A 20001-nucleotide genomic window follows, 5' to 3' on the forward strand; every position below is an offset into this window, starting at 1 on the left:
AAATTGGTTAATTTTCAACTACAGGTGCATCTGTATTATCTTTGGACTTCGGATTTTTCCACAGTTGGCAAAGTATCTTATAGAATCAAGCCTAGAAAGTCCAGTTACAAGGTATGAGTATTTTTAGGCTCTTGGTCACATATTGCTAGATTATTTAGACTTTAATAGAATCAAAGCCTACAATAAAGTTCAGTAATGAATAAATTGAACTGACTGACTTGTGAAATAGTGAGAAGGGTGAAATGCCTGCCCTTTTAATTTTCACCTTCTCCTTTCGTATTATTGTTCTTAGAGGAAAAAAAGAGTATGCATTTAGATTTTGAATAATGCTTTTCTGTAGTGTAGTTGAGAGCTAATAAAATGCTCACAAGCAGTGTTTCCTCTTGCTTATGATTTTGAAACTATACGTATTAATGAAAATCAAAGCAACCTCAGTGTATACACTATTAATTAGAAGACCTAGGCAAATTTAATCTTGCTGTTTGCTTGGTTGTCTCTTGATAATTTATAAGAGCACAGAAAGGGAAAGGATACATTGTTTTAACATAGGTATGGGATTTCTCTCACTACACATAGACCTCAACAGAGGAGATGTAACAGCACTTCCACTGTGAGAGACTAACTTCCATGGCCTTCAGGCCTACATGATGATCGATCGCCATGAAGATCCTGTCAAGTTCTTTGAGAAATACCTCTGCCCATTCCCACCAGTTAGTCTGTGTCTGTCTTTCCCTCTCCTCTTACCTTCTACCCGGTCCCTTCTTTTCTCATTCCTTACCCCCTTCTTTTCTTCTTCCCTCTCTTTCTCTGTCAGTCTCAGGTCTCTGGCTTTTTTGGAGACTAGTTGTGTGTCTGTTTCACTACTATGTGCAAATAACAGTAGTAGCCCTGTTATATTTCTGCATGCTAATTCCAAGAGAAAGATATTGAAGGTTAGTTTCCAGGTGTATTACTCTCCAAACTGACTACTGCTAGTCAGTAGTCATCTATCTTTTATCCCAAATGAAGTTTATTTCCACACTGTTATATTTGAATGACTCAGTACATTTCTCCCCCTGTTCTTTGTTGCCATTGTTGTCCTCTCAAGAAAACTCCACAATTGAGTACTGTATGAATATTTAATACATAGAAAATGTAGTCCTTTCAGATTTCTGATGGATTTAGGAATCTTTTTCTCCAGGAACCTATTATGGGAGAGCCTGGTGTGTTTCTAATTATTAGGGAGTAGGGTGGTGTGGTGAGACCATTTTATGTTTTAGTAGGAAGAGCTGGGATTCTAAACACCTTGTTATTAGGGCTCACTCTGCCATGTACTAGTTTTCTACAATGATCCTGGACAGTTCTCTTGATAGCTGTAAGTTCTTCCTCTATAAAACAGTGATATTAGTACACATGCCAGATTTGCTTTTTATAGGTTTGTTATGGGATCTTTAAAAAATTTAATAGGCTTTAGTAATGTGGTATGTTTAATAATCCATTATGGGTCTGGATTGTTATTTTTGATGATGCACTTAATCTGCAATTTAGGAACTGATTGCTGCCTGAAGCTTCCCTTCAGGAAGTTGATTAGTACTTGGAAATATTTCCAGTATAAGTTATGAATGATGATTTGTTTCTCAGACTGAAAAGCCTTTTTACCCAATAGATAAATCACTCATAATATTGTTTCTGTGGGGGAAATATACTCTGATTCCAACTGGTATTCTAGAAACTTATTTTTCATAGTTTTTTTATTTTAATACTTAGCAGCATCAGTATTTATTTATTTATTTATTTGGCCATGCCGTGTGGCATGCAGGATCTTAGTTCCCCGACCAGGCATCGAACCCGTGCCCCCTGCATTGGGAGCTTGGGGTCTTAACCACTGGACTGCCAGGGAAGTCCTGTAGTTTGTTTTAATAAGAATAATTCTCTGCCTCCCACCTCATTATTCCCCATATTTTGGGGAGAGAAAATGACCCTAATTCTTATCTTAACAATTACTGCAGTGCTTGGCATAGAATTGGTTCTCCAAAAATATATAAGCTGAGCTTTCCTTCCCAGACTGGATGAGCTTTTTGGGAGCAAGGATCAAAGCAAGAGGAGGAGAGGACAGGGCATATACTGCTGGGGAAGACCTGGATGGAGCAGGGTGCTGGAGGGAGGCAGGGATGGGGAACTCTAGCATTTCCATTAGAACAGGTGAATGGCGAGAGTAAGTGGGGCATAAAGTTAAGAGTACATAGACTTAAAATTAAAAAAAAAATTTTAAAATATTTATTTAGGCTGCGCTGGGTCTTAGTTGTGGCATGCAGGATCTTCCTTGTGGCGTGTTTAGTTGCAGCATGTGGGCTTCTTAGTTGCGGCATGCATGTGGGATCTAGTTCCCCGACCAGGGATCGAACTTGGGCCCCCTGCATTGGGAGCACAGAGTCTTACCCCGTGGACCATCAGGGAAGTCCCAGAGATAAGAGTACATAGACTTAAGGATTGCTTTGTTGCGAAGGTCCAGAGAAGTGTGAAGGTGTGTGTGTATGTGAGTGCTCTGCACAATCTTTGTTCTAGGTAAAAATTGCTCTGGGGGTTGGCAGTAGTCAGTGATTTTATTTTTCAAGTAGTAGCCCCAAACAGAGACATGGCTTTTTTCTTTCTTTTTGCAAGTTGAGTTTGGGGTAGGGATGAGTTCTGATATAGCCCTTCTCTATTATTATATTCGTATATTCTTCCTATCTTCCAGTGGCTTTTTTTGTGTGTGTATCAAAGTCCAGACAATTTATTTTCCCCTACAAGGTCATCCGCCACATGATCCGTTCCTGCCTACATCTCCAATCTCATCTTGTACTACTTTCCACTTTTCTCATTAAGTGCCAATTATACTGGCTTTCTTAAGTTTGTTTATAATATTAAGGCCTTGTTTTCAGTTGTTTTCCCAATCCAGAACTCTGCTTTCAGATCTTTGCTTGTGGGTCTCTCTTGTCACTCTCATGTCTCTTGTAAATGTCACTAGAGAAACCTTCTCTGAACACCCAATCTGAAGTAACACATTCAGTTAGAGTTAATTTTTAACATTATTTTCTTCATATCACTACCTCTTTCTTTTTTTAAAAAACAGATCTGTTTTCTTCCACTAGAATGTAAACTGCATGAAGTCAGAACACCATTTTGTTCATTGCTATGTTCTCAGCACCTAGAACAGTGCCTGGTATGCAGCAGGCTTTCAGCAGTTTTATTGAATAAATCAGTTAATTAGCTCCTGTGTGGTTCAGTGTGAAGTCCTTTATTGCTCGAAATTGATCACTTTTTTTAATTCAACAAATATTTATTAAGCGTATGTCATGTATCTTGTTGGGCCCTGGGACTACAGAGATGCCTTAAATGTCTGTTCTGTCACTCAAGGAAGGCAGTATTAGATATTGATTAAGAATAGTGGCTTTGGGGATTTCCCTGGTGGTCCAGCAGTTAAGACTACGCTCCCAGTGCAGGGGGCCTGGGTTTGATCCCTGGTCAGGGAACTAGATCCCACATGCCACAACTAAGAGCCTGCACGCTGCAACTAAGAGATCCCGCATGCCGCAGTGAAGATCCCACGTGCTGCAACTAAGACCTGGTGCAGCCAAATAAACAAACAAACAATTGAGTCCCCATCCTGGCCTCTTGTCTAAGGCTAGCATTTTAAAAAAATAAAATAAAGAATAGTGGCTTTGGTGTTCAAGTCCAGAGACTGCTACTTAGTAGATTGTGACCTTGGCAAGGTAAGGTCTCTGATCCTTTAGGTTTCTCCCTAAAAAATGGGGATAAGAGTATCTACTACATAGAATAATTATTAGGAATAAATAAATGAATAAAGCACTTAGTACAATGCTTGGCATGTAATATATGCTCAGATATTGGCTTTTGTTTTTATTTATTTTATTATTATATTTTAAAGCTGGTTGCTCTTACATTGCTTGGGAGAGAATCAGTGAATTCCTGCTCTGTATACCTCAGTTCCCTTGTGAGAACTGCAATTTAGTGCTGGGTCAACCTTTTTTTAAAATATATATATATATATTTTTTTAAAATAAATTTATTTAATTTGTTTATTTTTGGCCATGTTGGTTCTTTGTTGCTGTGCACAGGCTTTCTCTAGTTGTGGTGAGCGGGCTTCTCATTGCGGTGGCTTCTCGTTGCGGAGCCCAGGCTCTAGGCGCACAAGCTTCCGTAGTTGTGGCACACGGGCTCAGTAGTTGTGGCTCATGGGCTCTAGAGCGCAGTCTCAGTAGTTGTGGCACACAGGCTTAATTGCTCCGCAGCACGTGGGATCTTCCCAGATCAGGGCTTGAACCCATGTCCCCTGCATTGGCAGGCGGATTCTTTTTTTTTTTTTTTTTTTTTTTTTTGTGGTATGTGGGCCTCTCAATGTTGTGGTCTCTCCCGTTGTGGAGCACAGGCTCCGGACACGCAGGATCAGCGGCCATGGCTCACGGGCCCAGCCGCTCCGTGACACGTGGGATCCTCCCGGACCGGGGCACGAACCCGCGTCCCCTGCATTGGCAGGCAGACTCTCAACCACTGCACCACCAGGGAAGCCCGGCAGGCGGATTCTTAACCACTGCACCACCAGGGAAGCCCTAGCTTTTTCTTTTTTTAAAATTAATTAATTAATATTTATTTTTGGCTGCATTGGGTCTTCGTTGCTGTGCTCGGGCTTTCTCTAGCTGTGGTGACAGGGGGCTACTCTTCATTGCGGTGCGTGGGCTTCTCATTGCAGTGGCTTCTCTTGTTGAGGAGCACGGGCTCTAGGTGTGCAGGCTTCAGTAGGTGTGGCTCGCGGGCTCAGTAGTTGTGGTGCATGGGATTAGTTGCTGCGAGGCATGTGGGATCTTCCCGGACCAGGGATCAAACCCATGTCCCCTGCATTGGAAGGCGGATTCTTAACCACTGTGCTACCAGGGAAGTCTTGGGTCTACCTTTTTTAGTAAGAATGTATAATTGAAACTACTGTACATCTTGTCATCCACTGCATTAGCAGTAGAGCTGGACTTTCAGATGTACCTTAGTTTTAGATGTTCTAAAGTTGTGCTTCTCAAACTCTGACAATTATTAAGATTTACCTAGAGAACTTACTAAAGCACAGCTTTTTGTCCCACTGCCTCCTGCCTTCAGCCCCTATTTTCATTTGCTAGGTTTGGAGAGAGGGTTGAGAATTTGCATTTCTGTGAGGTGATGCTGGTGTTGCCAGTCCTTGGGCCACACTTTCAGTGAGATGGTGCTAATATGGTAGCCACTAGCCACATGTGGCTATTGAGTACTTGAAATGTGGTTAGTTTGAAATAAGATGTGCCTTAAGTATAAAATATACACAGGAGTTTGAAGATTTAGTATAAGAAATGTAAAATATCTCATTGTTACTTTCAAAAATATTGATTGCATGTTGAAAGGATAACATTTTGGAAATATTGAGTTAAATATAATATAATAAATCTAATTCCACATGTTTCTATTTCTTAATGTGGCTACTTAAAAGGTGAAAAGTACATACATGGCTTGCTTTTGTGGCTTGCATTATATTTCAACTAAGCAGGAAGACATACTGCCTATCTCTTTTTTTTTTTTCTTTTTTAACCATCTTTATTGGGGTATAATTGCTCTACAATGGTATGTTAGTTTCTGCTTTATAACAAAGTGAATCAGCTATACATATACATATGTTCCCATATGTCTTCCCTCTTGCGTCTCCCTCCCTCCCACTCTCCCCATCCCACCCCTCCAGGCTGTCCCAAAGCCCCGAGCTAATATCCCTGTGCCTTGCGGCTGCTTCCCCCTAGCTATCTACCTTACTACGTTTGTTAGTGTGTATATGTCCATGACTCTCTCGCCCTGTCAAAACTCACCCTTCCCCCTCCCCATATCCTCAAGTCCATTCTCCAGTAGGTCTGCGTCTTTATTCCTGTCTTACCCCTAGGTTCTTCATGACATTTTTTCCCCTTAAATTCCATATATATGTGTTAGCATATGGTATTTGTCTTTTTCTTTCTGACTTACTTCACTCTGTATGACAGACTCTAGGTCTATCCATTTCATTACAAATAACTCAATTTCATTTCTTTTTAAGGCTGAGTAATATTCCATTGTGTATATGTGCCACATCTTCTTTATCCATTCGTCCGATGACGGGCGCTTAGGTTCTTTCCATGTCCTGGCTATTGTAAATAGAGCTGCAATGAACATTTTGGTACATGACTCTTTTTGAATTTTGGTTTTCTCAGGGTATATGCCCAGTAGTGGGATTGCTTGGTCATATGGTAATTCTATTTGTAGTTTTTTAAGGAACCTCCATACTGTTCTCCATAGTGGCTGAACCAATTCACATTCCCACCAGCAGTGCAAAAGTGTCCCCTTTTCTCCACACTCTCTCCAGCATTTATTGTTTCTAGATTTTTTGATGATGGCCATTCTGACTGGTGTGAGATGATATCTCATTGTAGTTTTGATTTGCATTTCTCTAATGATTAATGACGTTGAGCATTCTTTCATGTGTTTGTTGGCATTCTGTATATCTTCTTTGGAGAAATGTCTATTTAGGTCTTCTGCCCATTTTTGGATGGGGTTGTTTGTTTTTTTGTTATTGAGCTGCATGAGCTGCTTATAAATTTTGGAGATTAATCCTTTGTCAGTTGCTTCATTTGCAAATGTTTTCTCCCATTCTGAGGGTTGTCTTTTGGTCTTGATTATGGTTTCCTTTGCTGTGCAAAAGCTTTGAAGTTTCATTAGGTCCCATTTGTTTATTTTTGTTTTTATTTCCATTACTCTAGGAGGTGGGTCAGAAAGGATCTTGCTGTGATTTATGTCATAGAGTGTTCTGCCTATGTTTTCCTCTAAGAGTTTGATAGTTTCTGGCCTTACATTTAGGTCTTTAATCCATTTTGAGCTTATTTTTGTGTATGGTGTTAGGGAGTGATCTAATCTCATACTTTTACATGTACCTGTCCAGTTTTCCCAGCACCATTTATTGAAGAGGCTGTCCTTTCTCCACTGTACATTCCTGCCTCCTTTATCAAAGATAAGGTGTCCATATGTGCGTGGGTTTATCTCTGGGCTTTCTATCCTGTTCCACTGATCTATCTTTCTGTTTTTGTGCCAGTACCATACTGTCTTGATTACTGTTGCTTTGTAGTATAGTCTGAAGTCAGGGAGCCTGATTCCTCCAGCTCCTTTTTTCGTTCTCAAGATTGCTTTGGCTATTCGGGGTCTTTTGTGTTTCCATACAAATTGCGAAATTTTTTGTTCTAGTTCTGTGAAAAATGCCAGTGGTAGTTTGATAGGGATTGCATTGAATCTGTAGATTGCTTTGGGTAGTAGAGTCATTTTCACAATGTTGATTCTTCCAATCCAAGAACATGGTATATCTCTCCATCTATTTGTATCATCTTTAATTTCTTTCATCAGTGTCTTATAATTTTCTGCATACAGGTCTTTTGTCTCCTTAGGTAGGTTTATTCCTAGATATTTTATTCTTTTTGTTGTAATGGTAAATGGGAGTGTTTTCTTGATTTCACTTTCAGATTTTTCATCATTAGTATATAGGAATGCCAGAGATTTCTGTGTATTAATTTTGTATCCTGCTACTTTACCAAATTCATTGATTAGCTCTAGTAGTTTTCTGGTAGCATCTTTAGGATCCTCTATGTATACTATCATGTCATCTGCAAACAGTGACAGCTTTACTTCTTCTTTTCTGATTTGGATTCCTTTTATTTCCTTTTCTGCTCTGATTGCTGTGGCTAAAACTTCCAAAACTATGTTGAATAAGAGTGGTGAGAGTGGGCAACCGTGTCTTGTTCCTGATCTTAGTGGAAATGCTTTCAGTTTTTCACCATTGAGGATGATGTTTGCTGTGGGCTTGTCATATATGGCCTATATTATGTTGAGAAAAGTTCCCTCGATGCCTACTTTCTGGAGGGTTTTTATCATAAATGGGTGTTGAATTTTGTGGAAAGCTTTCTCTGCATCTATTGAGATGATCATATGGTTTTTCTCCTTCAACTGGTTAATATGGTTTATCACATTGATAGATTTGCATATATTGAAGAATCCTTGCATTCCTGGAATAAACCCCACTTGATCATGGTGTATGATCCTTTTAATGTGCTGTTGGATTCTGTTTGCTAGTATTTTGTTGAGGATTTTTGCATCTATGTTCATCAGTGATATTGGCCTGTAGTTTTCTTTCTTTGTGACATCCTTGTCTGGTTTTGGTATCAAGGTGATGGTGGCCTCGTAGAAGGAATTTGGGAGTGTTCCTCCCTCTGCTATATTTTGGAAGAGTTCGAGAAGGATAGGTGTTAGCTCTTCTCTAAACGTTTGATAGAATTCACCTGTGAAGCCATCTGGTCCTGGGCTTTTGTTTGTTGGAAGATTTTTAATCACAGTTTCAATTTCAGTGCTTGTGATTGGTCTGTTCATATTTTCTATTACTTCCTGATTCAGTCTTGGCAGGTTGTGCATTTCTAAGAATTTGTCCATTTCTTCCAGATTGTCCATTTTATTGGCATAGAGTTGCTTGTAGTAATCTCTCATGATTTTTTTTATTTCTGCAGTGTCAGTTGTTACTTCTCCTTTCTCATTTCTAATTCTATTGATTTGAGTCTTCTCCCTTTTTTTCTTGATGAGTCTGGCTAGTGGTTTATCTATTTTGTTTATCTTCTCAAAGAACCAGCTTTTAGTTTTATTGATCTTTGCTATCGTTTCCTTCATTTCTTTTTCATTTATTTCTGATCTGATTTTTATGATTTGTCTCCTTCTGCTAGCTTTGGGGCTTTTTTGTTCTTCTTTCTCTAATTGCTTGAGGTGCAAGGTTAGGTTGTTTATTCGAGATGTTTCCTGCTTCTTAAGGTGGGCTTGTATTGCTATAAACTTCCCCCTTAGAACTGCTTTTGCTGCATCCCATAGGTTTTGGGTCGTTGTGTCTCCATTGTCATTTGTTTCTAGGTATTTTTTTATTTCCTCTTTGATTTCTTCAGTGACCACTTCATTATTAAGTAGTGTATTGTTTAGCCTCCATGTGTTTGTATATTTTACAGATCTTTTCCTGTAATTGATATCTAGTCTCATGGCGTTGTGGTCAGAAAAGATACTTGATACAATTTCAGTTTTCTTAAATTTACCAAGGCTTGATTTGTGACCCAAGATATGATCTATCCTGGAGACTGTTCCATGAGCACTTGAGAAAAATGTGTATTCTGTTGTTTTTGGATGGAGTGTCCTATAAATATCAATTAAGTCCATCTTGTTTAATGTATCATTTAAAGCTTGTGTTTCCTTATTTATTTTCATTTTGGATGATCTGTCCATGGGTGAAAGTGGGGTGTTAAAGTCCCCTACTATGAATGTGTTACTGTTGATCTCCCCTTTTATGGTTGTTAGTATTTGCCTTATGTATTGAGGTGCTCCTATGTTGGGTGCATAAATATTTACAATTGTTATATCTTCTTCTTGGATCGATCCCTTGATCATTATGTAGTGTCCTTCTTTATCCCTTTTAATAGTCCTTATTTTAAAGTCTGTTTTGTCTGATATAAGAATTGCTACTCCAGCTTTCTTTTGGTTTCCATTTGCATGAAATATCTTTTTCCATCCCCTTACTTTCAGTCTGTATATGTCTCTAGGTCTGAGGTGGGTCTCTTGTAGACAGCATATATAAGGGTCTTGTTTTTGTATCCATTCAGCCAATCTGTGTCTTTTGGTGGGAGCATTTAGTCCATTTACATTTAAGGTAATTATCGGTATGTATGTTCCTATTCCCATTTTCTATATTGTTTTGGGTTCGTTATTATAGGTCGTTTCCTTCTCTTGCATTTCTTATCTAGAGAAGTTCCTTTAGCATTTGTTGTAAAGCTGGTTTGGTGGTACTGAACTCTCTCAGCTTTTGCTTGTCTGTAAAGGTTTTAATTTCTCCATCAAATCTGAATGAGATCCTTGCTGGGTAGAGTAGTCTTGGTTGCAGGTTTTTCTCCTTCATCACTTTCAGTATGTCCTGCCACTCCCTTCTGGCTTGTAGGGTTTCTGCTGATAGATCAGCTGTTAACCTTATGGGGAATCCCTTGTGTGTTATTTGTTGTTTTTCCCTTGCTGCTTTTAATATGCTTTCTTTGTATTTAATTTTTGATAGTTTGATTAATATGTGTCTTGGCGTATTTCTCCTTGGATTTATCCTGTATGGGACTCTCTGTGCTTCCTGGACTTGATTAACTATTTCCTTTCCCATATTAGGGAAGTTTTCAACTATAATCTCTTCAAATATTTTCTCAGTCCCTTTCTTTTTTTCTTCTTCTTCTGGAACCCCTATAATTCGAATGTTGGTGTGTTTACTGTTGTCCCAGAGGTCTCTGAGACTGTCCTCAGTTCTTTTCATTCTTTTTTCTTTATTCTACTCTGCAGTAGTTATTTCCACTACTTTATCTTCCAGGTCACTTATCCGTTCTTCTGCCTCAGTTATTCTGCTATTGATCCTTCTGCTTTTAATTTCATTTAATGCGTTGTTCATCGTTGCTTGTTTCATCTTTATGTCTTCTAGGTCCTTGTTAACTGTTTCTTGCATTTTGTCCATTCTACTTCCAAGATTTCGGATCATCCTTACTATCATTATTCTGAATTCTTTTTCAGGTAGATTGCCTATTTCCTCTTCATTTGTTAGGTCTGGTGGGTTTTTATCTTGCTCCTTCATCTGCTGTGTGTTTTTCTGTCTTCTCATTTTGCTTATCTTACTGTGTTTGGGGTCTCCTTTTTGCAGGCTGCACGTTCGTAGTTCCCGTTGTTTTTGATGTCTGTCTCCAGTGGCTAAGGTTGTTTCAGTGGGTTGTGTAGGCTTCCTGGTGGAGGGGACTAGTGCCTGTGTTGTGCTGGATGAGGCTGGATCTTGTCTCTCTAGTGGGCAGGTTCACGTCTGGTGGTGTGTTTTGGGGTGTCTGTGGCCTTATGATTTTAGGCAGCCTCTCTGCTAATGGGTGGGGTTGTGTTCCTGTTTTGCTAGTTGTTTGGCATAGGTTGTCCAGCACTGTGGCTTGCTGGTCGTTGAGTGAAGCTGGGTGCTGGTGTTAAGATGGAGGTCTGTGGGAGATTTCCACCGTTTAATATTATGTGGAGCTGGGAGGTCTCTTGTTGACCAGTGTCCTGAAGTTGGCTCTCCTACCTCAGAGGCAGAGCCCTGACTCCTGGCTGGAGCAGCAAGAGCCTTTCATCCACACGGCTCAGAATAAAAGGGAGAAAAAGTAGAGAGAATTAGTAGAAGTATGAGGAAAGAAAGAAGGAAAGGAGGAAAGGAAGGAAGGAAGAAAGAAGCAAAGAAGGAAAGAAAGGAGGGATGGAGGGAGGAAGGAAGGAAGGAAGGAGGGAAAGGAGAAAATGTAGAGAGAATTAGTAGAAGTATGAGGAAAGGAAGAGGGAAAGGAGGAAAGGAAGGAAGGAAGAAAGAAACAAAGAAGGAAAGAAAGGAGGGAGGGAGGGAGGGAGGAAGGAAGGAAGGAAGGAGGGAAAGAAGGAGAAAATGTAGAGAGAATTAGTAGAAGTATGCGGAAAGAAAGAAGTAAAGGCGAAAGGAAGGGAGGAAGAAAGAAGCAAAGAAGGAAAGAAAGGAGGGAGGGAGGGAGGGAGGGAGGAAGGAAGGAAGGAGGGAAAGAAAGAGAAAATGTAGAGAGAATTAGTAGAAGTATGAGGAAAGAAAGAAGGAAATGAGGAAAGGAAGGAAGGAAGAAAGAAGCAAAGAAGGAAAGGAGGGAGGGAGGGAGGAAGGAAGGAAGGAAGGAAGGAGGGAAAGAAGGAGAAAATGTAGAGAGAATTAGTAGAAGTTTGAGGAAAGAAAGAAGGAAAGGAGGAAAGGAAGGAAGGAAGAAAGAAGCAAAGAAGGAAGGAAAGGAGGGAGGGAGGGAGGAAGGAAGGAAGGAAGGAGGGAAAGAAGGAAAAAAGACAGAAAGAAAGAAGATACAGTAAAAATAAAATAAAGTATAATATAGTTATTGTACTAAAAGTTTTTTAGAAAAAAAAAAAAAAAGGGACGGATAGAACCCTAGGACAAATGTTGGAAGCAAAGCTATACAGAGAAAATCTTACACAGAAGCATACACATACACGTTCACAAAAAGAGGCAAAGGGGGAAAAATCATAAATCCTGCTCCCAGAGACCACCTCCTCAACCTGGGGTGATTCGCTGTCTAAAGGAGGGAAAGAAGGAAGGAAAGAAAGAAAGAAAGAACGAAGGTAAAGTACAATAAAGTTATTACAATTAAAGTTAATTAAGAAAAAAAAATTAAAAAAAAAAAACCATGGACGGATAGAGCCCTAGGACAAATGGTGGAAACAAGAGTATACAGACAAGATCTCACACAGAAGCATACACGCACACTTTCACAAAAAGAGGAAAAGGGAAAAAAAATCACAGATCTCGCTCTTAAATTCCACCTCTTCAATTTGGGATCACTCCCTGTCTATTCAGGTATTCCACAGATGCAGGGCACATCAAGTTGATTGTGGAGCTTCAATCCGCCGCCTCCGCGGCTGCCGGGAGAGACCTCCCCCTCTCCTCCCTGCTCTCACAGCTCACAGGAGCTCAGCTTTGTACCCGGCCCTGCCCCTGCACGCAAGTCGCTGGAGGGCGTCTGTTTTTTGCTCAGACAGGACGGGGTTAAAGGAGCCGCTGATTCGGGGGCTCCGGGTCACTCAGGCCGGGGGTTGGGGGATGGGGGAAGGAGGGGCACTGCGTGCGGGGCGGGCCTGCGGCGGCAGAGGCGGCGTGAAGCTGCGGCAGAGGCCGGCGTGACGTTGCACCAGCCTGAGACCCGCCGTGCGTACTCCCGGGGAAGTTGTCCCTGGATCCCGGGAACCTGGCAGTGGCGGCCTGCACAGGCTCCGCGGAAGAGGGGCGCGGAGAGTGACCTGTGCTTGCACACAGCCCTCCTGGTGGTGGCAGCAGCAGCCCCAGCGTCTCCCGCCTGTCTCTGGGGTCCGCGGTTTTAGCCGCGGCTCGCGCCCGTCTCTGGGGATCGCGCTTCCAGCCGCGGCTCGTGCCCGTCTCAGGGGCTCGCGCCCTCAGCCGCGGCTCGCGCCCGTTTCTGGGGTTCGCGCTTTTAGCCGCGGCTCGCGCCCGTCTCTGGGGTTCGCGCTTTTAGCCGCGGCTCGCGCCCGTCTCTGGAGTTCCTTTATGCAGCGCTCTTAAACCCCTCTCCTCGCGCACCAGGAAACAAAGAGGGAAGAAAAAGTCTCTTGCCTCTTCGGCCGGTGCAGGCTTTTCCCCGAACTCCCTCCCGGCTAGTTGTGGCGCACCAACCCCTTCAGGCTATGTTCAAGCCGCCAACCCCAGTCCTCTCACTGCGCTCCGTCCAAAACCGAAACCTGAACCTCAGCTCGCAGCCCCGCCCGTCCCGGCGGGTGAGCAGACAAGCCTCTCAGGTTGGTGAGTGCTGGTCGGCACCGATCGTCTGTGCAGGAATCTGCCCGCTTTGCCCTCCGCACCCGTCGCTGTGCACTACTCCGCGGTCCCGAAGCTCCCCCCTCCGCCTCCCGCAGTCTCCGCCTGCGGAGGGGCTTCCTAGTGTGTGGAAACTTTTCCTCCTTCACAGCTCCCTCCCACTGGTGCAGGTGCCGTCCTTATTCTTTTGTCTCTGTTTTTTCTTTTGCCCTACCCAGGTACGTGGGGAGTTTCTTGCCTTTTGGGAGCTCTGAGCTTCTGCCAGCCTTCAGTAGGTATTCTGTAGGAGTTGTTCCACGTGTAGATGTATTTCTGGTGTATCCGTGAGGAGGAAGGCGATCTCAACGTCTTACTCTTCCGCCATCTTCCCCCGTCCCTGCCTATCTCTTTAAAGTATCTTCTTAGGGCCTCCATGAAATGAATCTCTCTTATATAGCCTGCTTTTGAAATCACACATTACCAACAAACCGTCTAAATTGAGTAAAAATCCATTCACTTATTACCAAGTGGTAATGAAACATGGAAACTTACATTGTTCAAGAAACTCCTATAATGGAAAAGAATCTGAAAAAGTATGTATCTATCTATCTAATAACTGAATCACTTTGCTGGGTACTTAAAACTAACACAACATTGTAAATTAACTATACTTCAATAAAAAAAAATTCCCAAGAAAGTAAACAAAACAAAACACCCCCAAAACTCCTAATTAGTGAGGGAGACATTATATATTTACAGGGTACCACCCTAGTCAGTTCTAAAATACAGACAACAGACTACTAATTTAAAAGTAGTTCAGCTCCATTGCTAATTGGTAATGTTTTGTCTGATTCCAGTTATTATGCCCTAGCGCTGCTTTACTCACATAGACTTCAAAATGATTAATTTCCTTAAAAGTTGTAATATTTGGGTAAAATTTCTTGTTGAATCAACTTTTGGAATCTTCCCTTTTCATGAGTCATTGCAATTTAATTACAACTCTTAACAAAGGAGGTAATTTGCTTTGGCTATATTCCTTATGGGTTAATGACTTTTAGACTTTTGCTGTCTGGAACATTCTTCAGTTTTAGGTAACTACTGTCATAAAGCTAATTCCCAGTCACCTCTGTACTGGGAACTGTTTTTTATCAACCCTTAGTTTTCAGTTTTAATCTTGCATACTTTGTATATGTGTATTGTGAACTATACATACTTTTCTGAGTAAACAATTGTACACAATTTTGGGGATGATTAGAAACAGAATCCTGGAGAATTCAATAAATTGCTTATGTATTTTTAGAATGGCTTCAGATTCTTGGTATAGGATTAGATCATCCAACCCTTAAGATCCTTTCTAACTTAGGGTTTTATTTTGTTTGTTGGTTCAGTTCTTTATTTCCCCTCCACAATATTTCTTGGGTATGCATTTGTCTTTTATATTAAAAAAAAGAATTTTCAGACATGTTTTATTGGTGGCACCTAAGATGATAATGTGAGGTACTTAGCACTCTGTCAAAGCATTCCTTTTTCAGTTCTCTTCCTCCTGGTCTTGTTAGGAATAAAGTGGTTAATACCTTTATAGCTTTTATAATGCTTATCTTTTTTTTTTTGGTGGTATGTGGGCCTCTCACCGCTGTGGCCTCTCCCATTGCGGAGCACAGACTCTGGACGCGCAGGCTCAGCGGCCATGGCTCACGGGCCCAGCCGCTCCTAGGCATGTGGGATCCTCCCGGACCAGGGCACGAACCCGTGTCCCCTGCATCGGCAGGCGGGCTCTCAACCACTGCGGCACCAGGGAAGCCCTATAATGCTTATCTTAAAAAAAAAAACAAACTAAGAAGGCATTATGATTAGAGTCTTGGGCAGGCAGTGGTATTTAACCAGAATTTAGAAACTTTGGTTTTTGTTTGTCATTTTTTTCCCACCCAATTTACTACTTCTATATATGGGACAATAAAAGGCAGTTTCCTTTAGAAATAAATTGATTTAAGCAAAGGCAATTTGAATTATGGGAGTTTTAAGTTAGCGTATGGGTGGTACATAAAAGATAGAAATCCAGCAGATACATGAAAGAGTAGATACGAAGTACAGGGGTAATTCAGAACATTGAAGCCCCCTTTCTCCCTTTTATTAGTGTTAATTTTTTAAGTATAATATACATTCAAGTATGTTAACTTATCATTGCCAGGTTTCCATGGATCTCAATAGTGCCAGTACTGTCGTTCTTCAGGTCTTAACACAGGCCACCAGTCAGGATACTGCTGTGTTAAAACCAGCTGAGGAGCAGTTGAAACAGTGGGAGACGCAGCCAGGTTTCTATTCAGTGTTGCTGGTAAGTTGTTCTAAAAGAGTTTACTATAAATTTTAATAAAATGAGATACTATTATTTTTAATTGTTCTAAAAACTTACTTGTATTGGTGGTTTACTTTAGTGAAACTGATCCAAATGTTTGCCTGCCATTGCTCCTGCCACATATAAATTCAGAGCATGGCTCTTTGAGAATGTTTAAAAAATGTTTACTGATGATTGAATAAATAACCCAGCAGGGTACTGGTAGAATCTGCTCAGTAGACAACACTGTGCTGATAATCTATTTTAGTGCGTTAATGCTGACCTGAAGACTTTAGGTAGTATACTTTGATGTTTTGTCTTCATCCTTATCCTTGCCCCAGTTAATTTATGTTGTCAGAGTTGTTCAGGTCTCCCCACCACTGCATCCGTCAGGTCTACCTTGGTCAGTGTGTTTCACTTTAAAACGCCATTTTCTTTTCCCCTGTCTAAAAATTTTATTTCCTTAACATATCTGATCTTTTTCCTGGGTATTATGGGAAATAGTATGATAATTAACAATATGTGCTTTAACTATATCTTTCTGCGAGTTAGAAGCTTTTGGTTAATTAATGAAAATCGTTTTCTCAATGCCAGAATGAAAAGATGTCTTTTTGTATTGAAGGCCTTTCTTATTCTTTTCTTCTTCAGAAAATTTCAGAACTCTGATTAGTGTGTGAGATTTAGTTTCTGGCTGTGGCAAGGAGGTTACCAATTGGATCAAAAACCAATTCAGTATGTGTGACTGGGTCAAAAATTCAGAGCAGAACTGTTTACTATATCTTGTAAAATAGAAAATTATGACATTACATACATATTTTGACTTCATGACTAAAAAGTTTTGAGTTGTTACATTTAAGAAGTTCCTAGTCATGCCTGGAAGGGAAATTAAATATCTGGAGTCATACTTGATACTCTGAATATATAACATGAAAGTTGGCTCTTTGACACAATAACACAAAGATAAAAAACATTAATTTCTAAAGATACTAAAGAAAGTATCTTGTTCTTGTAGATAATCCCAGCATTATGTTTGTAAATTTGGGGCATAGTATAAATCTTTAGAAAATCTCTGACTATATGCTTATTTAAATGAATGTGCTCTGTATTTAGCCTTGTGTTTTTTCAGGCCAAAATATAAAACATTTTATTTTGGTTACTGCTTGACCTTGGAAAAACCAATAGACTTGCTTGATACCTTTTGTGTAATGTATGAATTATTAATATTAAGGGCCTAGACCTTTTTGTTTTTATTTTTACTAGGTAAACTTTTCTTCTTAGAGGGATAGTAAAATTTCTTTTAGATAGAATAGATTATAATAGATTTAAAAACTGCTGAGTTTATTTTTTCTTTTTTCCCTGTACTCACTGTCTTGCCACATTTGCTCTATTTGAGCCTTAGCCATCCAGTTTAGTCTGGAGATTCCTACATTTGTATACCTGATCTCAGGTCTGTGTTCCAATCCTGTTATTCAATATGTTTATTCAGTATATAATATATATTTACTTGGATTGACACCTGCAGCTTGACTTTTCTTGGTTCCTAAGTGTAGCTGAGTTTGGCTGAGATCCGCCAACTTCCGCAGTATTCCCACGTTACTTTCATTCATTCACTCATTTGCTCAGTTGAAATTTATGAAGTTTCTGCTTTGCTGGGCTGTGTGCTAGACTCCACTCATAAGACACAACTCAATCTAGTGTGGGAGGTAGGCATGTAAAGTGTTGAAGTTGAATGCAATTAATTAATTAGTTATGCAATTAATGTGGTGAGAGAATCTGTTCTTTCTTTTGCAAAGGAGACCCAAAAGAGGGACTCTGACTCAGTTGTCAGGGGTCTTAAGGAATAAGTGGGCATTACACAACTATCTTTGTAACTTTTTTTTTCCTTGCACATGATTTTTTAAAAATAGGTTTATAGTATACATACCTATTTTTAATACTTAACATCAGTTGTTTTTATAGTAAAGGAGATACTTCCACATCATTGTTTTTGGCTTTGAGGTTTTCCCACACAAGGTTGTGTTTAAGAGGTCAACTCCAGGAATTTGAGTTGTTTTTGGTGTGAGGTGTAGTACAGTTTTAGTTAGTTAACATATCCTACAATCCTGTTTGTCCTATGTACCCGCTATTCTAGAAACATTTTTTAGAAAGCAGTAAAACATTTTAATTCTCACTGTTTGTGATGTTTTAAATTACAGTGTATTAGGTTTACTATTCTTTTTATTTCATATGCATTTATAACTGTCACTTATAGGCTTTTGATAACAATTTTAATAAATTTTAAAATCAATTAAAGGTTATAGAACAGTTGTAATTTTGACTTCAAGGTCATGTTGCATGGTTTAGCTTGCACAGTCATTTTTACACTGTCCCACTATGGTGCAAGGCAGGGACTGCCTGTATTTGGATTAACACAGTGAATAAATTTTTTGAGTAATGGTTAACTTTTTTTTTTTTTTTTACGAATATATGTGTTCTTTATTAGGGTGCTCACAAGAATGACACATTAGCACTGTCCTTCTGATGTGACAGAGAATACATACATCTGACCCACATCATGGCAGGAAATAGGCAAGGGGTAAGGGCTCTCAGAGCTGGTACCAAGTGTCTACTGAAGAAATCTCCATTCACCAAAGCAAGGATGTTCCCTTGAATTCCATCATCTTTGCTGTAGCTTCCAGTTCTCCATGACTGGCCCAGAATCCTCCATTCCAGAACCTCTTGCCACACCTTCAAGACATAGGTCAACTGTCCCATGTCTCACTCACCAAGGTGCCTCTGGAATTTTGCAGCATATCTCTTTGGTATGTTGCTGCCCTGCCACCCTCAGAGGCATAGGTGGGAGTTGGGGGGAAATATATTACCAAAAGCAAACAGCAGGGGTACATCAGAAACTGACTCTTGGGACATACACCCAACAACCTCACAGAAACATGCTTCCTCCCCAAATGATACATAATGTCCTAGAGAGCAAAGGAAACCCCTTGATTATTCAAACATGATCCTGTATGCTGGGCACAAGGGATACAAAGTGGACAGTGTTTACTTCCATCATGCCCTGCACAGTAGGAAGGTGGCACCTGAAAGCTGGAACCAGATCTCTACCTTGGCTCTTCCCTGCCTTTGAATGGTATCAACCACCCTGCTTCCACCTGTTCTGGGCATGCATTTTCCAAAAGGGAGGATAAGATGGCAGAGAGAGAGTAGAAGTGGAGATTACAGGAGAGGCTGGGGAGGAGATGACAACCTAAAAACAAGACAAAAACAATACAAAAATACAAAAACCAAATTGAGCTCTAAAATATTTTATAACAATAGAATGTAGCTGGAAATACTATATGCTAACAGACAAACGATACATAACCCCTGGGGTAGGAGTCAGCAGCAGGGAGTGTGGCAGAGGCCACCTGTTTAGACTAAGAGCCTTTCAATGGACTGTTGGATGGATTGGATCTGCTGCTTCAGTTGTGAGCCTTCTTTGATGGTGACAGAACAGGTGATGACAGGTCTGGAGACCCCACAGGCTCGCCCCAGGGCCTGCTTGGAGCGCACAAACACATAGGGCACATTCTTGTCCTCACACAGCAGTGGGAGGTGCAGGATGATCTCCAGGGGCTCGGCGTCTGCAGTCATCACAATGAACTCAGAGATGCCTCTGTTGAGGGTTTTGGTGGCCTCATTGGCTCCTTTTCGAAGCTGCTTGTAGTTACATGACTGCTGAACGAGGTCCAATAGTTTCTTGGTGAGGTGGGCATCTGCAAGAGGGTAGGCCTTCGGATTTACATCAGCCTCAGTCATGGCTCCGGTTCCGTGGTACCGTCACTCTTCAAGGAGCACAGGCGACGTCAGAGCTGCAGCCCTCAGGGCTGAGGCAAGTCGCACGGTCGAAGTGGAGTAATGGTTAACTTTGAGTTGAAATTATTCATATCACTTCTGCCTTTATATTACTTGAAAATATTTTGCTGTCGAACTCATTCGTAAGCATAATTGCTTTGATAAGGAGGATGCTTTGAAATTATTTCATAGCATGAATTAATAACCCAGGGGCTTTGGCTCTTTGAATCTGTGCTGTGGTGGGTCTGCTTTTTCTTTTTTAATTTAGCAGTGTTTATTTTAGTTTCGTGTGTGTGCGTGTAGATTATGCTGTGTAATTAGATTTGTTTCTGAATTTAATTTTTTTTAGGAAAAATTTAAAACCTACCTAAATGTAGAATAGTATAATGAATCTCCACATACCCATTACTCAGCTTACATAATTAACATGCTCCCGAGC

The 20001-nt window shown here is 40.6% G+C and overlaps 1 protein-coding gene and 1 pseudogene across 2 annotated transcripts in view; one reads left to right on the plus strand and one right to left on the minus strand.

The window, feature by feature from the left end:
* Positions 1 to 15593: 15593 nt before the first annotated feature.
* IPO11 (importin 11) overlaps positions 15594 to 20001 on the plus strand; it is a 179041-nt gene continuing 174633 nt past the window's right edge. The window contains exon 1 of the mRNA XM_065873437.1: positions 15594 to 15731. Coding sequence (XP_065729509.1) covers positions 15594 to 15731 — 138 coding nt within the window. The remainder of the gene's footprint in view (positions 15732 to 20001) is intronic.
* Positions 18194 to 19526, minus strand: LOC136121439 (NHP2-like protein 1 pseudogene; annotated as a pseudogene). The gene has a single exon (XR_010655734.1). The product of XR_010655734.1 is annotated as an NHP2-like protein 1 pseudogene (transcript).

Source organism: Phocoena phocoena, chromosome 3 (assembly GCF_963924675.1).
Source record: "Phocoena phocoena chromosome 3, mPhoPho1.1, whole genome shotgun sequence".
Classification (NCBI taxonomy): Eukaryota; Metazoa; Chordata; class Mammalia; order Artiodactyla; family Phocoenidae; genus Phocoena; species Phocoena phocoena.